The sequence below is a fragment of the Lissotriton helveticus genome, chromosome 4_1 (assembly GCF_964261635.1).
Source record: "Lissotriton helveticus chromosome 4_1, aLisHel1.1, whole genome shotgun sequence".
NCBI lineage: Eukaryota > Metazoa > Chordata > Amphibia > Caudata > Salamandridae > Lissotriton > Lissotriton helveticus.
In genome coordinates, this window is record NC_136063.1 from 1,030,026,852 (window position 1) to 1,030,048,172 (window position 21,321).

Here is a 21,321-nt window from a genome sequence, read left to right on the forward strand (position 1 = left end):
TTGTTCAGCCATAAGATAAGTAAAGTAAGTAAATTCTTGCAAGAGGTTGTGGTTGAAAGGCATATCTCATTATGCTTAATGATATGCAATGCGGTAATGTCGCTCGTCCCTAGTTAATGGGTGTGTCTCTTTAACAAAGGAGGCTTGTTGGTGTATAGAGCGATAGTGGCGCTTTCCCATAGTTGCTGTTTAAAAGCGTAAGCCAAGTGAAGCATATGCTGACCCCAGCCAAAGCCACAGATAGATTAAATGTTATCACTATGAAAAGGACCCGTAATGCACCAAAGACGACAGCTGGACGCAGCCCCCGCTTACCTCTCCGTCGTTGCCTCGGTCTGGCATCCAAGCCGAGGGGGAGGTAGCGTGGCTGCTCCACGCCGGCCAAAATAAGGCTGCAGAGCGGACCAGAGCGAGAGCTACCGTGTTTAAGCTGGCAAGTCGCCCATTGGCTCGGTGTTTTCTCTGCTCGAGTTCGAAGACAAGGACGTCATATAAATGACCTGATTGGCTCAGCCCCTCGGTGTCTGGCCAATGCGGATTAGGCCTGAGGTTGCGCTGATGTGCAGGCTGTTGGTGAATGTTTTCACCGGAAGGCGCCTTAAGTATTTCCTTTGTACGTGGTGTGGAGAAATGAAGGTGTGTCCCGTAAATGAAATTTCATTGGGCACACCATGTATCGGGAAAACACGGCTTGTCAGAGGCGTTACTCAGCCTAAGGCGCGTGTGTATGAAGATGTAAAATAAGACTGTTGTGTTTCGTAGATTAGCGCTATGGGAAATGCGCATTTTTTTGAGAAACGCACGTTTTTGGAAAATTCACGTTTTTTGGGGATCGATGTCACTTAGTGTGTGTTTCTTCTATCATTGATCATTGTTGACACCCTTCGTGTTGTATAAATTCAACCTCAAATATCGCGATTGGTAATTAGGGTGAAAGTCAATCTCTTTCGCTGGTTTGTCGCTATAGGAGATGCACGTTTTTCATGGAGATCAAGGGCACTTTGTGTGTATATATTTTATTGCCATTATAAGCACCCCACGTGTAAAATGGATTCAATCTCCATTATCGTGATTGATTGTCAGGATAGAAGGCAAAATATATCCAGAAAAGTTTAGAAAGTAGGCAATGAGACGCGGCATTGTAAAAATTGTGGGCGTCGAATAAATGCCTTATTGACGGTGTCACAAAATCGCTTGGTGCTAAGACCTGATAGTATGGTTGGTTGCCTAGATATTCTTTATCAAGCACAATGTCTGACATCGAGGTGTCTGAAACAGTCAAGAATGTAATGGAGCTGCTGGTTTATTCAGAAGCACATGTGGCTTGATGGAAACAACAAAAGAGATAGAGTCCACACTAGTTCAAGAGAAATTATTTTTTTTAAAGCAAGTATATAGCTGGTGTAAACCGCATGTATAGCCCCTTCTCGAACACCGGCAGGCACGCGAATCAGCCAGAACCCCGATCAGAAAGTACGTCGGACCCTCTCACCATCGGCCGGTATACGAATTAACCAGAACCCACGATCGGGAAGCACCCCGGACCCTTTTATCAGACTATTTCCACGAGGGTCCCGGACTACATGCTTACGAATCTGCGCACCGCAAATAGAGAGACTCCATCATTGGAGCACACATCGGACTTCAACAATAGAGAAATAGCTGGCCAGCTCTATCACCGCCACCCGACCATTACCCGAACTTGAGACCTAGAGATATTTTCATTGGAGGATGCAGCGCATCCCATAAATAGCTCTGTACCTATTGTGCCGATGGTCATTTATCCACAACCATACTACCCATGGTCACCATCGATCCTGTCTATACATAGAATGCAATTTCTTATTATCAACATCTAAAGATACCTTACCAATTGCTTCAGTGACAACATCGCAGGACGCTGCATCAATCAGTCTCTGGTACTTCAGAACAATTCATCATGGCTTCCTGATGAAGGCTAAATAGCCGAAACGCGCGTAGTAGTAGTAATCATAATCTTTAGCCATGTTTTTTAACACAATCAGTTACACAGTATTAAAACTGTAATGTACTATATTATAACCTGCAGAAAAAATACGCACAATCTCATGCCTTTGCAGACTGTATAATATAAAGAAAAAGGAGATCACTATATAATAAATGTAAAGAATATTGCTTTTCCTTTTTTATAAATCATTGTTCAATAAATTGCACAAACCTTACTTGTACCATGCACTTTGTTTATGATTTAGTTTTCCTAGTTTCCTGTCAGTAACTGTCCGCCCTATACCCTTGTTCCTAATCATTGTGTTGACAAACAGGTTTATATCCCGAAATTAGGAACTCTAGTCGGGGATACCCCTTTTCCTTTTTTTCATACGTAAACCGCATGTATACCCATAACTCACTGTGTATAAACTCAGATGAAAGGAGGGAATCTCCGTGTGACTGAGTTTAGACAGTTATGTCATGTGAATACATTTCTGCAGTTAGTTTGTGATAGACTGAGTTCGGGCCTTATATCTATAGCCACGGTATATCATCGTTCAGTCCTTCTTTGTCGCATTTCAGTTTAAAAATCCATTTCTGTTCTTTTCTAAAAAGAAATTGGGAAATGTCACTCACATGTGAGGGTATAAAGGGCTGTTCTAGGACTAGCCATTCTAGTTCATCTGCAGAATGTTTATTGTTTACAAAGTGAGATGTCAGACGGGTCGCTTGTTTGTTACGTCTGATGGTACTTTTGTGCTCCTGTATTCTCAACTTGATCTTCCTCGTTGTCATGCCTATGTATCGAAGGGCACATGGGCAGGTGATCTGATAAATTACTTTTTCACTGTTGCAATTAGTGTGTCTTTTCAGTAACCAAGGGCGTGTTGTGCCTATGTCAACCGAAAGTGTTTTCTTAGTTTGTGGACACACTGAGCAATTACCACATGGGTAATGTCCTTGGACCGGTGGAAGATGCCACAGTGTTGCTGGAGTTTCTTCAATGGTTTGCCTTGATCTTGTGTGAACCAATTCGTCTCTGAGGTTTGCGCTCCTTTTAAATGAAAAAAGTGTCAGAGGGATGTTATCACCTGTACTGTTGAGAATGCGCCATTTCTGTCTAATGATCTTTTGGATGCTTGACGATGCTGTGCTGAAAGTGGTCACGCACGCTAGTTTATTGAGAGGGGGTTTCTCAATTGGTGGTAGTAGGAGTGCCTCTCGATTATTGTTCGAAGCCCTTTTACAAGATTATTTTATCAATGAGCTTGGATAGAGGCGTTGAGTGAGTTTACTTGACAGATCTTTAGCTTGTGACTGGAAATCAGATTTCTCTGAGCAATTCCTCCGGACCCTGAGAAACTGCCTCGATGTCAGACATTGTGCTTGATAAAGAATATCTAGGCAACCAACCATACTATCAGGTCTTAGCACCAAGCGATTTTGTGACACCCTCAATAAGGCATTCATTCGACGCCCACAATTTTTACAATGCCGCATCTCATTGCCTACTTTCTAAACTTTTCTGGATATATTTTGCCTTCTATCCTGACAATCAATCACGATAATTGAGATTGAATCCATTTTACACGTGGGGTGCCTATAATGGCAATAAAATATATACACACAAAGTACCCTTGATCGCCATGAAAAACGTGCATCTCCTATAGCGACAAACCAGCGAAAGAGATTGACTTTCACCCTAATTACCAATTGCGATATTTGAGGTTGAATTTATACAACACGAAGGGTGTCAACAATGATCAATGATAGAAGAAACACACACTAAGTGACATCGATCCCCAAAAAACGTGAATTTTCCAAAAACGTGCGTTTCTCAAAAAAATGTGCATTTCCCATAGCGCTAATCTACGAAACACAACAGTCTTATTTTACATCTTCATACACACGCGCCTTAGGCTGAGTAACGCCTCTGACAAGCCGTGTTTCCCGATACATGGTGCGCCCAATGAAATTTCATTTACAGGACACACCTTCATTTCTCCACACCACGTACAAAGGAAATACTTAAGGCGCCTTCCGGTGAAAACATTCACCAACAGCCTGCACATCAGCGCAACCTCAGGCCTAGTCCGCAATGGCCAGACACCGAGGGGCTGAGCCAATCAGGTCATTTATATGACGTCCTTGTCTTCGAACTCGAGCAGAGAAAAACGCCGAGCCAATGGGCGACTTGCCAGCTTAAACACGGTAGCTCTCGCTCTGGTCCGCTCTGCAGCCTTATTTTGGCCGGCGTGGAGCAGCCACGCTACCTCCCCCTCGGCTCGGATGCCAGACCGAGGCAACGACGGAGAGGTAAGCGGAGGCTGCGTCCAGCTGTCGTCTTTGGTGCATTACGGGTCCTTTTCATAGTCATAACATTTAATCTATCTGTGGCTTTGGCTGGGGTCAGCATATGCTTCACTTGGCTTACACTTTTAAACAGCAACTATGGGAAAGCGCCACTATCGCTCTATACACCAACAAGCCTCCTTTGTTAAAGAGACACACCCATTAACTAGGGACGAGCGACATTACCGCATTGCATATCATTAAGCATAATGAGATATGCCTTTCAACCACAACCTCTTGCAAGAATTTACTTACTTTACTTATCTTATGGCTGAACAATGCTCGATTTTTTCCAAGAAAATATGTAAGGAATTGTCATTCTTAACCGAGTCTGCCAGTCATTAGGCGAGAGCTCCTGCATGCCTGCCTGAGTCTAACTTTTTCCAAATTTTCGAATATTTTTATTGTTGTCGTTTTTGAACCATTATAACATGAATATTGGTATCACTACAACCGATGTTACATGAATTTTTCCATGTTTCCATTATCTTAGTGCGTGGCCTCATTTGTCCTGAGCGAGCGCCAGGCGAGGTGAGGCTGTTCCTCCCTACATTGCTGGGTGAGTGAAAAATAATAAAAGAAAGAAAAAGAGAAGAATAAGAGATTGTGATATTTTACACAAAGACTTTGCAGATAGGGTGTTCTGTGGACACTTGTTTTGTGCATGTTCTATGCTCTTTTTCCTTGTCTTACAGGAGAGGTTTTGAAGTCAAGATATAAGACTACTTCACAATTGGTAGGTCTTTATAATCTTTATTGTTTATCACGATATGTGGTAAGTGTTGCAGTGGTGTGTACTATAGGTCCTGATGAAAGCCCGGAGGGGCTGAAACATGTTGACCAGTTTACATCTATGGTGAATAGAATTTTTTTACAAACTATTCTCACACTGTCTCTTTTTAAACATGCCGTTTTGATGGTCGCATCCAATAAAGTTTTTCTTAGACGTCAACACAGGTATTTTTAAACCACGACTATATACATTTGTGTTTACACCATTTTTTCACAATTTTCTTTTCACTGCAACTTGCCCTCTAGCCTTTCGACACTCTTCATCTTTGGGTTGCCGGTCCGATCGAATGGCCTTATACTAGCTATCCTCAAGGAATCACCTGAGGAAGTGTCTAGTTTTGTCTTTTCCAACCCAGATGATGAAGTACCGCCAATGTGTGGGCTGATGGGTATTTTCCCTTTATAACTAACTCTATTTCCATTCTTCTCCTAGACAAGTTTTCAAGATAACCAGTTGGTACTGCAACACAGACACCCTTGCACAATGGTGCAATGGTGCTTCGCTGGTGCTAGACAGCTTAATTCAGCCCAGCGCACGGGGAAATGCAGGGCTGCACCATATTGTTGTTAATATGGCGCAGCCTGGCATATCCAAAGTGTTGGAGCGAGGGGTTAATCCAAGAAGGCTAATGCCGCACTCCACCACTTCCATTGTAAATATGTCCCTCGATTTTCTGTTTGACATTCTAATGCAAAGCATGATTTCTTCCTCAACAAGGGAAAAGTTTCATGCCGACGTACATTTCTCCTTAACAGTTCCTAAAGAAATTAAGTATTTTCCAGGTGTGCAGTTTGATTAAAACTATTCTAATTTCTAAATGCACTCAAATGAGGATTGTGACATAATTCTTATGCCGAAAACAATGCCTAATTAATTGGACTGCCAAATTTCTCTGTCAAATCCATGGCACATTCACCCACAAACAGAGACTTTTTACGGCATGAGCAAAGTCGTCTCTAGCCCAGGCCCCAACCTTTCAGGGGGCCACCTGAGAGAGCCAGCTCTATTCAGCAGAGTATTGCCACAATGACCTTGAATAATTCTTTAACGGATTGTTTTAAATACCGTTTTCATTAATTTATTTTTAATGTGGGTGATATGTGAGAGTCTATTATAGGCCTTTTGGAGATAAATATTGTGTTTATGTTTCATGCAACCAGTGGCGGCAACAGTAAATAAAAAATGGTGAGGTGCGAAGGAGCACGACTCACCATAACTTCATGAGCACGACCGCTGCGGCACTCCCTTCCAGCTGGTGAAACACATCTCCAATTAAACCTGGAGCTGCTCTCATGTTGTGAAAGCAGCTCCAGCATTGGTGGGAGCAGGCTCACCCAGTGCTCATTTTGAGGCTGGAGACCTGTGCCAGCAATTCCCCAGGATGTTTCACAGCCTTTGGATTCCTGGGTCAACTTTGCTCATGATGGGCTGGCCGTTGCAAGACGGCTGGCCATTTTGACATGCTCATTGTGGACCAGTGCTGCCATCCTGAATTTGCAGGATTCAGCCCTGCCCCACCCCGCACTGTACACAGCGTGAGCCGGTGCAGTGGCAAATAAACAAAATGCCATTGACATGACATTTTATTTATCTGTGTTTGCGGGTGCATTTGCAGCAGATGGAGCGATGCACCTCAGCTCCCAAAGAGGAGCTGTCCCTGCATGCGGCATCCACAAAAGAGTTTTTGGGATCAAAACAGGACCATATATATGAGAAATGGGTGGGCGTAGCAGAGATTTTTTGCAGTAATATTAGTGAACTGCTGTGTTACAATATTGAAAACACAGGTCATTACCTTGATTATTTTATGTAAACACATTTAGAATTTGGACAAGTGTGCCAGTGCACTGTCAATGACCTAGCCAAATAGGGCATGAAAAAGCAAAAATGTTATCTTAAATTCAAAACTGTTTTGAGCAGGCACACTCAAAATACGCTTGGCCCAGGGCACTCAAAATCCTTAAGATGTCCCTGCTCCCAAAGCTGCAAACTCTAATAAACAACTACAGAAGACGTGAGTGTTTCTGACGTGCAGTGTTTACTTACTTCTTTTTCTAGTAGTTTGTTATGGAAAAGCAGCGATATCCTTTGAATGTCTTCTGACTTTAGCCATTGCCTGTGCAAAGTAAAAAACACACATAAATAAGCATGTGCAAAGAACACTAAAGAAAAGAATAGCAACAAAAAGGCACAGTTTTTCTGCACCATATTGCAGTTATTGTGAAAATATCCTAGTTTGAAAATAAATGATTATGTCAAAGCTTCTAAACAGCTTTTTAAACTAATAAAACTGATGGAAGGTACAATGTGCCAGATTGTCAAAGATATATTTAGGCAATGCCTGGAAGTTTTCAGATTGATTCCGGGGACTGAATAAACTAGCGCTATGCTCTTTGTGGGACAATCTAGAACATACTGGTATGGCATGTGCCGTAATGCAGACAACAGCATCCCATTGCTCCACTCAGACAGTGAACCTGAGGTTCCTAACCTTAGGGGAGCTGGTGTGCAACAAGTAGTAAATCTCATAATGAGCCAATAATGGGAAAAGTAAGTTATACTTTATAATAAGCACCTCATCTATTAAATACCAGTGGAAAAAGAACCAACTGGCACTCCAATTACATTCTCACATTCCATGCTTCATGTTCTACGTGACATCACATAGCACCCAGCTGCAGAAGCATCTATAGCTAGATATTATACTCTTCCCCTCTCCAATAAAACACCTTTTGTAACTAAAGATTAAACACATGTTGGTTTTCCATAATTCAAACTTGAACAACTATAAATTATATACATGCAACTAGAAATACAATGCCTTGAAACATAAACATTATGCTTTTCCATTCTAGCGAATCCAATCATTTATCTAACATACTACTTTAAATATCACGCACTAGTACCTTTGCGTATGCTTTTTCTTCTACACTCAATCATCTGAGTGTCACTGAGATTATGTTCACTGAGATCATGTCTCACCTTTTCACCACACACTTGATTGTCATAGTCCAATAATCTCCCAAATGTATCCAAGTTTGATTTTAATACAACTACTCAGCATTTATTCCAAATCCTTCCATCATTCACCTTGATTGTATTCCAAACACATGGTATCACTTGCATGGGTTTTGTATATTTTGACTAAGACATACAACCCACTGGGGCACTCATTTGTACCTACTCACCTACATTGACCTCTACATACTTTGCTGTTTTTCATTCATCAATTTCTTTTATACTTTTCCTTCAACTTCTTCTCATGTCGCTCCACAACCCAATTCCATTGCACTTAATACCCTTATCCCAACCCATTCAACCTGTGCAGAACAGAGTGTTACATGGCCTTCCCTTAAACAACTCAAAAGATGATTTCCGGATAGTAGAATGAAGTTTCATATGGTGTGCCGCTATACATTCTTGTAACTCATTCTTCCAAACTAAGGAATTCACTCTAGACGATTGAATGTTCTCTTTTATAACCCTGTTGAACCTTTCTACGTCTCCATTTGTCTCAGGATGATAAACAAAACACTTTTTGTGCTCTAGGCCACAAAAATCTAATAAATCCTCCATCTGTATGGAACAGAATTGAGGACCATTATCAGAAAGTAGAGATTTTGGAAAACTCCCTCTCTTACATCCATAGCCTGCAATTTATATTACCCTTGAAACCAATGAGCATACGTGTCCCTGTAGATGATTGTCGTGTGACCATGGGTCGAATTTCATCTTCAAATCGACACCATCACTTTTTACAAAACCTTTACGATGCATTTGACCGCTTCCATCAGTTTGAAATACAATGTCCTGACTGATCTCTTTTATCTCCTTATTATGTTCTTTGTTTAGTTCTACAACACTTTTGATAATGCCCTTTCTTACCACAACCATAACAGGTCACACCTAGAACCGGACATGTTCTTGCATTCTCTCTGTGACCACTCATTCCACAATGGTAGACTACACTGTAAATCTCATGGAGTCTTCTCTCACTGCCACCATTGATACCTCTTAATTATCTTTTATGATGCATACATTATACTCACACTTTTTAGACTGAGTTTCTATTTCTTTTTGCACCTTTCAACTCTGAAACACATTTGATCATATGTTCCACCCTTTTTGCTGCCAAAATTACTTCCTTTAGTAGTGGCTCATATTTTAGCCATTATTACTCTCAAATCCTGTCGTCTCTGCATCTTAGAACAAACTGGTCCCTTATCTGTTCTTCTGTGGACCCTCTAAATTCGCAAGTAGACACAAGTTTCATTAGACTCGTAATGTAGTCTTCAACTGTTTCTTCTCAAAGTTTTTCTCTGAGACAAAAATGATACTGTTCTATGATGGTACTGACACAAGGCAAGTAATGACAGTCAAGTTTCAAAATGCATGTTTCAAATTCGATTAACTCTCTCTGTTCTTCCACACTCAGCTCCTGTAGATTGTATAAAACCTCTTGTGCTGCCCCACCAAGAAAGAGCATCAATAAAGAATATTTGTGTTCAGAACTTAAATTAGTTCCACACTCTCTTGCATGATGCCCAAAAGTGTTATTCCATTTGCTGCATTTTACATCTGGTTCTCAATAGGCTGCTTAAAGAAACGGTGGTGGAGTCACATTCTGCATTTTGCTTAATATACACTAAACATTTTCTACAGACTAAGAGTACGCACAACACTTTGTGTCCTACTAAAACATACTCTTAATTCATGAACAGGCAAAGTGTACCTATAGTACCCTTTAGCACCCTCACCGTCTACAAACTTACTGAATAAGTGGTCAGAAAACACTCTCTTCCTATTTAATTGTTTCTCAAAAACCCTGCAGAACCCTGTGCAATTTTCCTACCCTCTTTCAGAGTAAGCAAGGCTTTGCCTGTCACTGTGTTAGGCATCCAACACTCTTGCAGCACATAAATGTTCTCCACCCTGAACACACTGCTCTTTGTCCAATTTTAAGAATACCTAAAAATATTGGTGGTGTGCCTATCACAGCAGCAGGCACTCAGGTGTCTTTTTTCCTCAAATTAGAAGCATCGACACAACAGATATAGCACAGGCACTAATAAATAATTCACTGTGTTTATCACCACAGCAGGCACATGTGTGCCTATCACCGCTGATGCACTAGAAGCTAACAGATTTTGAAACAGGACTACAGAAATGATTGCAGCCGACGTCATATGTCACACAAAAAAACACACTCTTGTACTGCTGCAATGCTTCCTTAACAGCTCCAGTACTCCTTTAATATGCGGGCTGGGATATCATTGATCTACTCGTGAAACAGCCAATCAATTTCAAAGGTTGACAACAGAGCCCAGCTTCCTAAAAAGCCTGCCAGCTGTCACTCAATTCCTCTGGCCATGCTTGTTAATTCACCTAAGATGGTGGCCACATGCATGAAACAGTTCGTGGTTAAGAGCTCCTGTCTTACCAGGTGCATGCTTTCAGTACAAACCCCTGCCAATAGCACTAAAATGGCAGCACAAACGCCGCAGTATGTGCTTTCGTCAAAACACCTACTTCTCCTGTCTCTCAGCCCCAAACTCCCGCCATACACAGTACCTTCATTATGCGCAATCATCTGCACTGCAGAAGCTCGTTTTCTCTCACTGCCACTCCTATTACCACTGGAAGAGTCACAGTGCCACGGCATTCACCTCTCCAATCCATATTTCTCCTGATTGTACAACTCTAAAACTGTGAGGGTAAGTATATGTTTGCTATGTCAATTAATTTTCAACTTGCCACTATCTTTTACAAAATGCTGTTCTCATACAGACTACACATTTGCTGCTTTCCAATTGAGCCATCTCTTGCGCAGTCCTTTTGCACTATATTGTTGCTGCTGAAAGTTTGAATTAGGGTGTGAGTTAAATTCAGTAATTTGCTTCTTCAAATATTTTTAAAGCAGCCGCGGGCCATGGAGGGAGTTACGGTGGGGCAGGGAGGCGGGGAGGGGGAGGGGCAGGGTGGAGGGTGCTAAAAACAGGCATATGGATCATTGCAGGTAAGTACACACTTTAATTAATAAAACGAAATTCGTAGCGCGCACTGCATGGCAAAAAGCAATGCTGTGCGCGCTACGAATTTCGTTTTATTAATTAAATTGTGTACTTACCTGCAATGATCCATATGCCTGTTCTTAGCACCCTCCACCCTGCCCCTCCCCCTCCCCGCCTCCCTGCCCCACCGTAACTCCCTCCACGGCCCGCGGCTGTTTTAAAGTACAAGAGCGTAACTTCAGGGCGATGTTTGGGGTGTTAAAAATCAGCTTGGAGAGGGGATCCTCTCCCCTTCTGAAAATGCACCAGGCCTAGGGGAATAGTGTCCCCAGGACTGAAAACATCTCAAGAATGGGGTGCACCCCCCTCCTCATTACGTGTAATATTAAAAGCAGGGTACCCCAAGCCCTGTCCCACCCAAGTGGTCATATGTTTTAGCCCTACAAGGGCTGGTGGTGCAAGGTATCCGTACCCTGCCCACTTATATTCTTTGTTTACAAAATTTCAGTACAGATGACCAAGCCCCTGATTCCTGTAATGACTGCCACAACAATTCTTTTCATGTTGCAGCCAGTCAATCAGAAGGGATACTTTTTTGAATTTCAGTCCAATAGTTAAGATAAACAACTAATTTGCACCATAATTCCTCAAAAACTACTGAATAGAATTACACCAAATCACAAAAAGCATGCTTTCAGGGTTAAGACCTAACTTTCTGCTAAATTTGGCATATTTCTATTCAGAGTGTTTCAACATCCCTCAGGAAATTGCATGAGGAAATTCCATTTTAGGAGCCCCTTTTTTTCTCAACCATCGCTTGATGGATCAACCCAAAACTTTAAAAGAAAGGAGCTGAGATGGATGAGCTTTTTTGAAAAGTTTTGGGAGGAATCGTCAAATGGCACCAAACTGATTAGCAAACCAAAAAACGCTCTTGCTATGGTAACTATGGCTTTACTATAACAACACATTATTGATCGCTCCTGTGTAATAAATAAATATATAAATATATATATACAGCTAGAGTCTTTCATATTTGCCTCAATATCTTTTTTGTGACAAGATCTCTGCAATGGAAGGAGTTGTGACAGTGTTTATAATGGGGATTCTTTGATGGTTATCCCCTAGATTATAGAATGTGGAGATAAACTGTAAAGATTTGCCATAAAAAAGGGCACATTGAATATGGATGTAAATGGGCTCCTTTTCCACTCTGACATTAGCCTTGAAATCCTGGCCAGAAAGAGGTATACCAAAGTTTAATGGCAAAAAGAATTGTGGAACAAGTTGGCTATCCAGTGAGATTGAGAGTTTATTGTGCAGAGAAGACGTTCTTGTTCTCACAAATGGAATCGACCAGGGACTTTCTAGAATACATGTGTAGATGCCACAGTCCAAAAAAACAGGCTTTGCTGCTTTGTTTATTGGGGTGAAGGCTAATAGGCAACCCGGGCTCTGTTGGTAAGGTAGAGGTGAGACGGGATAATGGCTGTCCTTGTCTTCTTAGGACATGTTGTAATATATAGCTCTAGGGACTGTTTCCCTGCCTCGCCTTTCCCATTAGGGTTGATTTGAACATGTTGGGGTTAATTGAGTGGGTCTGTGACTGAGGCTCGTTTATTACTTAATTAAAAAATGCCCAATGTTTGTGATTACTATTTAATATACAGGAGGTTAGGTTTACTTGTTACTCTCACTCTCTTGATGCCTATGATGACTATGATTTAACTGTTTTGATTTAAACAGCAATAAAATAAAGCAATGCTATGTTACTCATAAATGCAACATGACCCATTCTAGGGTAGCTTCTAGAAATATACATCAGGTGAAAACTGTTAAGTGTGAAGAGGGGAGAAGATGTGGCCTCACGCCTAGAGCGGTCGACCTTAAAGCTGGCGAACTGGGTTTGAGTCTCGGCGGGGACGCTCAACATCCTGTGATTCTGGCCAAATCACTCAATCTCCCTGTGCATAACAAAATGAATGTGTTCACCTGTAACGCACCTGGTGTCATTTTAAGTGCTCTGATACCTTCGGATCTAGTTAGAGCCATATAAATCTCTGAAACCTGAGTCTGATAAGTGTCTCTGTTATTCAATTGTTTAATTCTTTATTGATTCATAAGGCAAAGCTTTTGATGACATTGAAACTAACACATAAATCTCAATAACATGTGTATGAGTTTAAAACAGAGGACGTGTCTGTGCTTCTGTGTTTTGTGCTGAAAATAAAACAATCACTTTAAAAAAGGCTTGCTGTTCCTCAAATCTTGCACAGGAGGATACAAAAAGAGCTCACTTTCACAACTGTTAAATCATATGTTCAGACAGCTGGCAAAACAGAGCTTTACATTAACCCCTTAGCTGCGGCGGCTATTCCGCCACAGCGCTGAGGGGGAGGCGGGGCCACGCGGCGCTCCCGTACTCATGACGGAACCGCTCCTTTACGGCCCTCGGGTGAGCTGTGCTTGTGACGGAACGATTCCGTCACGGCCCCACCCGCTCTTTAGAACGTCAGCACAGGCGAGGAATTTGCGCCGCGCAGGCGCGGCGAGCGGGCCGTGACGGAACCGTTCCATCACCAGCACAGCCCACCCGAGGTTAAAGCAAGACAAGATGTCTCAGTGTGGTGAGAAAGGGCAGAGTCAGAGGTCATATCAGACAAACGACTACAGAATAGGTACTATATGGAGCTAGAAAAAAGATGCATATACAGAAAAAGGGAAACTGTTAGGGAGGGATGAAGGCCTAGGAAGACTGAAAGGAAGGTAGCAAGCCAAAAACAATTCTCAACAGTGCACTATTTCCACCATGTAAATCACAACTCCCAAAAAAAGCTGATGTTTCTTTCTTAAATACTTTTCCTAAATCTATAAAATTGATGGAATCTATTCTTATCTCTGTGAACCAGATATATTTATTTTTGCGAAAGTGGCATCACAGCTGGGAGAAAATCATAATTGAGATGTAGGCGTACCTACCGCAAATGAGATATAGGTCATTCTACTTGCTCATTCAATATCATGGCATTGGCCTCAGAGGGCTTTCTGAGGTAATATTAGAACTATTGAGGCTGACTTGTAAACTACTATGGGACAATAGGCGCAACCAAAATAATTACAATTATTTTATGGTAAATTGGCTGCACAGAGAAGAGGGAGTCTTTGCTGTTCTAAATTTTTCACAAGAGGTCCCAAATTACAGTCATATTAAGAGAAAACTACAATGAATTTGATAAATTATAGAAAGAACTGATTGAAAAAAACGTATGATCCCAGGAGGATGACATGGGTGTATTCTCAATGTGGTGTTGGACAAACAATTTTGAAAAAATATTGTGATACAAAATATCATGTCAAGAATGTTTGTATAACGAAAAATATTGTCAACAGTAATATCAAAGGTCATAATATCAGTTTTACTGTTGGATTTAATATTGTTGTAGAGAAAATGAATATAGAAAGGATTGTTTGCAATTTTTAATTAGTATGTAATCTCTTGCAGTGTTTGTATCTGTTTAATATGTTTCTTATTTGTGCTTTGAGTAAAATGATTTTATAGTTAGGACATTGCTGAATTTTGTATTTTTAGTTGCATTAATGTGTATAAATAATTGTTTAAAACTTGTTTTAGAAGAGGGATGTTAGGTCTTTATGGGATTAGGATGGGGAGATTTTTTTAAATTGTATATTTTAAATTAAATGTAATGTTAATGATTTTGCAGATATTCAAGGTAATACATTTGAATTGTCAACCTGTTACATTCATATTTTGTACACACTTTAATTTTATATTAAGATATATATTAATAGTATTACATATTTTAGAAATATATAACAAATACTTAGAAATATTTTTCTGAAAACTTTTATAAGTTGTGAAAACATTCATTTCAATTAGTAGATATATTTTAAATATTTTTCGTTTTAACATTGTCATTTTATTGTAAAAATAAATGGTAACTTGAAATATGAAATGTTGAGAGGCAAGATGGCTGCCGTGGGGAAGGCTGTGTAACCAGCTTGCTCCCTCGCCCCTGGCGTTCTACCGTTTTCTTCACTAAAGAAGGAGAAATTTTGCTATTTTGCGCTGCTATGGATGGCTGCGGCTAAACGAACTTCATTTCATTTACCTTGCAAGGCTGTAGGAATAGCAACGAGTGGCTGCCGGCATCTCTGGTCCCTGCTGTGGTTGCCGACCGGGTCGGGCTGGGCTGCTCAGGCTGCTCGGGTCGGGCTGGGCTGCTCATAGACGGAAGGCGGAGCCCGCGCGACCTGAAAACGGCGTTTCTCTTCGTTTCTCGATTACGGGGAGGCTCCGCGACGGTGGTGAGGCACTGATCTCTTCCCTCGAGTGGATTCCAGCAGAGGGGAAAGTGCTTGGCGGATGAGTCATTAAAAACCACAGAAGCGTGGAGAATAAAACGTCTTCGCAAAAAAAAAAAAAAAACAGAGAGGAGAGGAAATAATCAATTTACAAACACTGCTACAGTAATTTGGTGTAAACTATCCTTGTACTAGGCGGAGCTACGAATGTTGCTAAACTTCCTAGAGTTTAATCGGCGGTCTCCGCTGTGGCGTGCTACACTTTGCCTGTGCTGGACACAGAACCACGTTTTTCCCGGCAGAGGCGGCTCACGAAAAAAAAAGAGGACGCCACTTCCATCTTGTATTGCCACACGCAGCAACAGAAAAACTGGATTTGGGCTTGAACCTAATAACGTGGGGCAAGAGAACGAGGAGACTGAGATGGCAGAACCAGCGCTATTGATCCCTGGGAAGAAAACCACCAAACAGGGTAAGAATGCGAATAAAGGGGCTATTACTAAATCTAATGAAGTACTAGGATTAAAAAGCCCAGCATCACAGACTCTGCCAGACTTATTTGAAAAACATGCTGCAAAAAAGAAAATAATTGACAGTGATAACCGAAGTACTGAGATAATTGATATAACTGCAGCTCAGGCCACTAATCAACTCTCTGTAGCCGGTGATAAACAGTTCAGCCCTTCAGAGCCCACTCAGACCCCAACTGACTTATCAAGGAAGGGTATTATGGGACCTGTAGTTCCAATTTTGGGTGTTTCAATTACGAATAGAGCATGTTCACTTCCATCACTGGCACTATATCTAAACGAAGCTTCAAATGAAACACGAAATACAAAAGAGATTATTGTGCAGCAGCACAATCAAGAGCATACTCAAGAGCATAATCAAGAGCTCTCAGAAAAATTTTATTCATTATCAGAGCTTTCATCTGACGAAGCGAATAAAGACTGGGCAGACCTCAGTGTTGAGAGTCCATCTTCTGAGGATGAGATTAACCTGAGTCCTGACAATTCTAACCTGGTAACTACTATAAAAAAAAAACGGAGAAAGAAGAGATCTTCTCATGTCATGAGCCAAGAGGCTGCCTCTAACCCATTAAATGATACGAATGTTTCAGTGGTGAATGATATCCCGGGGTCTAATCACAATGGTACACATGATGATATCTCACAGCAAGAGAACAATGGTGAGATCACATTGAAAACAATTTTTGATACCATGATGTGTCATAGAGCAGAGAGCAAGGCAGAGAATCAACGCACGCAACTGACATGTGCCAAAGTTAAAAACGCAGTAAGGCGTGCGATTAAAATATGCTCAGAGACAGCTGACAGGGTCACGGAAGCAGAGGCCAGGATATCGGTGCTTGAAGAAGAATGTATGGCTCAAAGACAAGAGGTTGGAGACTTTAAAGTACAAAAGGATGACTTATCCGATAAATTAGCCAGTTTGGAAAATCAGGCACGTAGAAACAACCTGCGCTTTCTGGGGATCCCCGAAAACAAAGAAGGAGGAGACCCGAGGAAGTTTATCGTTAACTTATTAAGCAATGCTTTTCCTGAGATTACTGATTGGGACTGGGCTCGTGAAATACAACGAGCACACAGATTTCCGTTTACTACAAGGAAACCACGGCAAGGTCAAGAAAATTTTCCCAGGGCCATTTTGGTATCATTTAATAATTTTCTTGCCCGTGAAGCGATATTTGTAAACGCTAGACCAGATAAGAAAGCGGATGGTTTAGGTTGTCAATTCTTTGTGAGACCAGATTACTGCCAGGCCACTGTGGCTCAACGGTGGCAACTGAAGCAACTTATTCCTGACTTTCAGAAGAAGGAGGTTACTGTATTTTTGCAGGGTCCTGCAAAGCTAAAGACTATATATAAGGGCCAAACAAAATATTTTATTTCTACCATCAAAGCTAAAGAGTATTTGGAATCTCTCTAAATAACAAGAAGAATTTCAATGTATATTTTGAAAACTATAGGATTTGGTCGTAACAATTATTTTGCTTAATGGTTATTCAAACGTAGGAGTATTATATTTCGTAATCTTTATATTCTCCTCTCTGCTTTTTGAACTTTTCTGAATCTTCTTCGTTCGCTTCCTCTTTCGTTTTTTCTCCTTTCTTTTTCTTCTCTTCTTTTTTTCTTCTTTTCTTTAGTAAGGGCGCCATGGGTCAGGGACACGGCACCCATACGCTTCAGGAACTGACAGTTCCTGTGCCTCATATAGTGGGGAGGGTGGGGGGAGGGGTTCAGGGGTTAAGGGTGGGGGTGGGCAAGGGTAAGGGTTGGTGGTGGGGGTGTAAGGCAGAGGTGTTCAACACAGGGATGACTATAAGGCATTTAAATGATATCGTTGAAGAACAAACATTTGTGATGTTGACTGATAATTTTTCTTTATTACTTTTGCTATGTATAAAAAGGTGAAAATATGTACTATCAATATTAACGGTCTTAACGCCTTAAAGAAAATTGCTATGTTTCGAACAATGCTTCAGGCGCTGAATATCGATCTGTTATGCATACAGGAAACCCATATTTCATGGGATAAGCGTTCTCTTTTGAATAATTTGGGTCTGGAAGTTTTGATTACTTCCAAACAAATGGGTATTAAAAGAGGCGTAGCAATCTGTATGCGTAAAGGAGTAGGGAAATGTCTAAAAACACTTTCTGACAAATGGGGTAGATGGGGACTGGCTGAGTTAAAAATCGGAAGCTGTAAATTTACTTTATGCTGTATCTACGGACCTAATTTGGATGATGCCGAATTGTTTAACACTATGAATACAGAGCTATCTACCTGGACAGAACCGATTATTATGTGTGGAGATTTAAATATACACATCCCAGCTGACTGGAATATTAGATCAGAGCAGAGATATCTGGGCCGAAAGGTCAAAACTTATAAAGCGCTTAGAGACCTGGTATTAAGTAATGGGTTAACTGATGTCTGGAATAAATTTCATTATAACGACCCTGGATATACTTTCTTCTCTACTCCTTATCATAAATTTGTCCGTCTAGATTATTTTTTCGTATCCTCAATTTTTCTGGAGAAAATTCGTATTGAGATACTACCACAAGTCATTTCCGACCATAATCCCATAATCGCTGAGATACAATTTTCTATTGATAGCCCAAACTCCACTAGATCCTGGTCATTCCAAAGAAATCTATTATTAGATGAAGAATATCTCCAATTTATGGTCAAGATCATTAAAGATTACTTTCTAATAAATAATGATACCGCCTCCCCACAAATAGTTTGGGATTCCTTTAAGTCCATTGTACGGGGTGAGACGATCAGCTTTGCAAATTATAAGAGGAAAAAAAATCAAATAGATTTTAGGGATAGGTTAAATAAGATTAGGCAGATCGAGCTGGAATTATCTATCGCATGCAAAAATAATGCTAATATAGAAGATGTACAAACAAGATTAACTATTGAACGGTCAGGCCTCCGTATACACATCGCTGAGGAAGTAGCTGCAAAATTCAAACAACACAAAACGGAACGGTACGAATTTAGTGAACGTACAGGAAAAATTTTAGCACAGCGTATACGACAAAAATCGTCTTATAATGAAATACAGTGTGTTAAGGATCTAAGTGGAGTCCTTCACGAAAGTAGGGAAGGCATATTAGAGGCATTTCATGGTTTCTATAAAATGCTTTATAACGATCTCAATAACGAAGTTGACAAGACTCTTAATCCCTTAGATTACTTTAAGTCTACTAATCAACTCTCCCTGAGTACGGAGGAAATAGACTCATTTGCCAGGCCATTAAGCTGGGAAGAGATTGAAGGGGCTATTATAAGTTTAGCAGCTGGCAAAGCTATGGGGCCTGACCAGATCCCTCTTGAATTTTATCGGACATTTAGATTTTTGTTGAAACCAGAGCTGCTTAAAATCTTTAATTTAGCATTCCAAGACAAAGCTCCCGACTCCTGGTCTATGGCCACTATAGTTGTTTTTGTTAAAAAGAATAAGGACCCAAAAGAATTAGGCTCTTATCGGCCCATATCCCTGATTACAGCTGACAGCAAAATTTATTCAAAAATTCTCGCAAATAGACTAAACGATGTGATGCCGGGCTTGGTCTCTAATACCCAACATGGGTTTATTAAACACAGGGACACTACAGATCATGTCAAACGTGTCATTGCACTATTGGACTGGGCTCAGGCAAAGGAATCCCCAATCGGAGTTATACTACTAGATGCTGAAAAAGCGTTTGATAGAGTCGATTGGGGGTTCCTCTGGTCTGTGCTAAAATGGAAGGGCTTTCCACTACAATTTATTCAAGCTGTACAGTCACTCTACTTAAATGCAAAGGGCGTAATAAGAGTTGGCACGGATATCTCTAGTCCATTTTCAATCACCAGGGGGACTAGGCAAGGGTGCCCCTGTTCTCCACTTTTATTTGCACTTTACCTAGAACCTTATTTGAACAGATTAACTACAGAATCTGGTATTCTACCTGTCCGACTTCATGAGACTGACCACAAAGTTCTAGCATACGCAGACGATGTGGCTATCGTAACCCCTGATTCTTCTTCTGCCCTACCTAAAATAATAGAAATTGCCAGTGAATTTGGAAAATTCTCTGGATATAAATTAAACATTTCAAAAACCCAAATCGTGCATTCTGAAACTGGGACTCCGATTGATATTCCGATAAATGATACCGCTACATACCTTGGTGTAATTATATCATCCAAAGTCGATGACATCGTCGGATTAAATTTGGATCCATTACTTATATCTTCTAATAGAACCCTGGAAAGGATAAATAATTTACATCTATCCTTATTTGGACGGGCTAATGTTATCAAGATGTTGATTTTTCCAAAATTCCTTTATTTTTTTCGAACCATACCGCTCTTTTTTTCTATGTTTCTATTTAATAAAATAGACAGGATGTTGTCCAGATTCCTTTGGGGGTACCGTCGCTCAAGAAGATCTTTAAAATGGTGTATTTTACCGCAAGGCCGTGGTGGGCTGGGAGTCCCGAATTTTAGAATGTACTACTGGGCCATAACTCTTAAATCAATTAAGGGTCTATTATTCCATGACCATGTCAGTGAGATCTTTTTGTCACCATCCATTTTTGAAATGCTTATGGGAGCTCATGTGCGCCAATGTCTATTAATTTTTATGGAGCCCAGCTACTATAAGAAAACGAAATTTAAGGTTTTACTTTCTGCTTTTTTGGTATGGAGACAAATTAACAAAGCTTTAAGGATAATTCCAAAATATAATTTCTATACACCCATATGTTGTATTATCTCGGCATCTGGCACCCTTCAAGATATCGTTACGATTCGATTTTGTTTAGGACAGATCCATTCAATTGGACAATTGTACCAAAATGGGGCTTTAATGTCTTTTACTGAACTTCAAGATATATTTGGTCTCTCGAGAAACGAATTTTTTAAATATCTACAAATTCGTAGTTTTTTGGAAAAAAAAAATCTCTTACATAGTGACGAAATGGAGACCAATACTGTTATGGAGAGCGGTAGGAGGAATAGCCGTATTGGTACAATCTATCAGTCAATGGCTGACAGGCTACATGATGATCTTGACCAACAAGCCCAGAAATGGGAAAGGAAAATGGGCATAGAGGGGATAGATCTGGCAAGGGCGTTTGAGATTAGCAATAAAACATTAATCAACAGTTCCCTTAAAAGCCAACATTATATGGCATCTTTAGATCTCTATTATACGCCTGCAAAACTGGCCAAATGGAAAGCCATGAAAGGTTCTAACTGTAGTCGATGTGGTATTTTAGCAGCAGACTCGTGTCATATGTTTTTTGGTTGTCTTAAGTTATTTGTATATATAGATAGGATAGAAAAGTT

At 40.7% G+C, this 21,321-nt stretch overlaps 1 protein-coding gene across 2 annotated transcripts in view; it reads right to left on the bottom strand.

Annotated features, from left to right (window-relative positions):
* Positions 1-21,321, bottom strand: part of ADCY2 (adenylate cyclase 2) — a 1,840,236-nt gene that overhangs the window by 928,783 nt on the left and 890,132 nt on the right. For both annotated transcript variants that reach the window (XM_078687629.1, XM_078687630.1), the window contains exon 10: positions 7,160-7,229. In XM_078687629.1, coding sequence (XP_078543755.1) covers positions 7,160-7,229 — 70 coding nt within the window. The remainder of the gene's footprint in view (positions 1-7,159; positions 7,230-21,321) is intronic.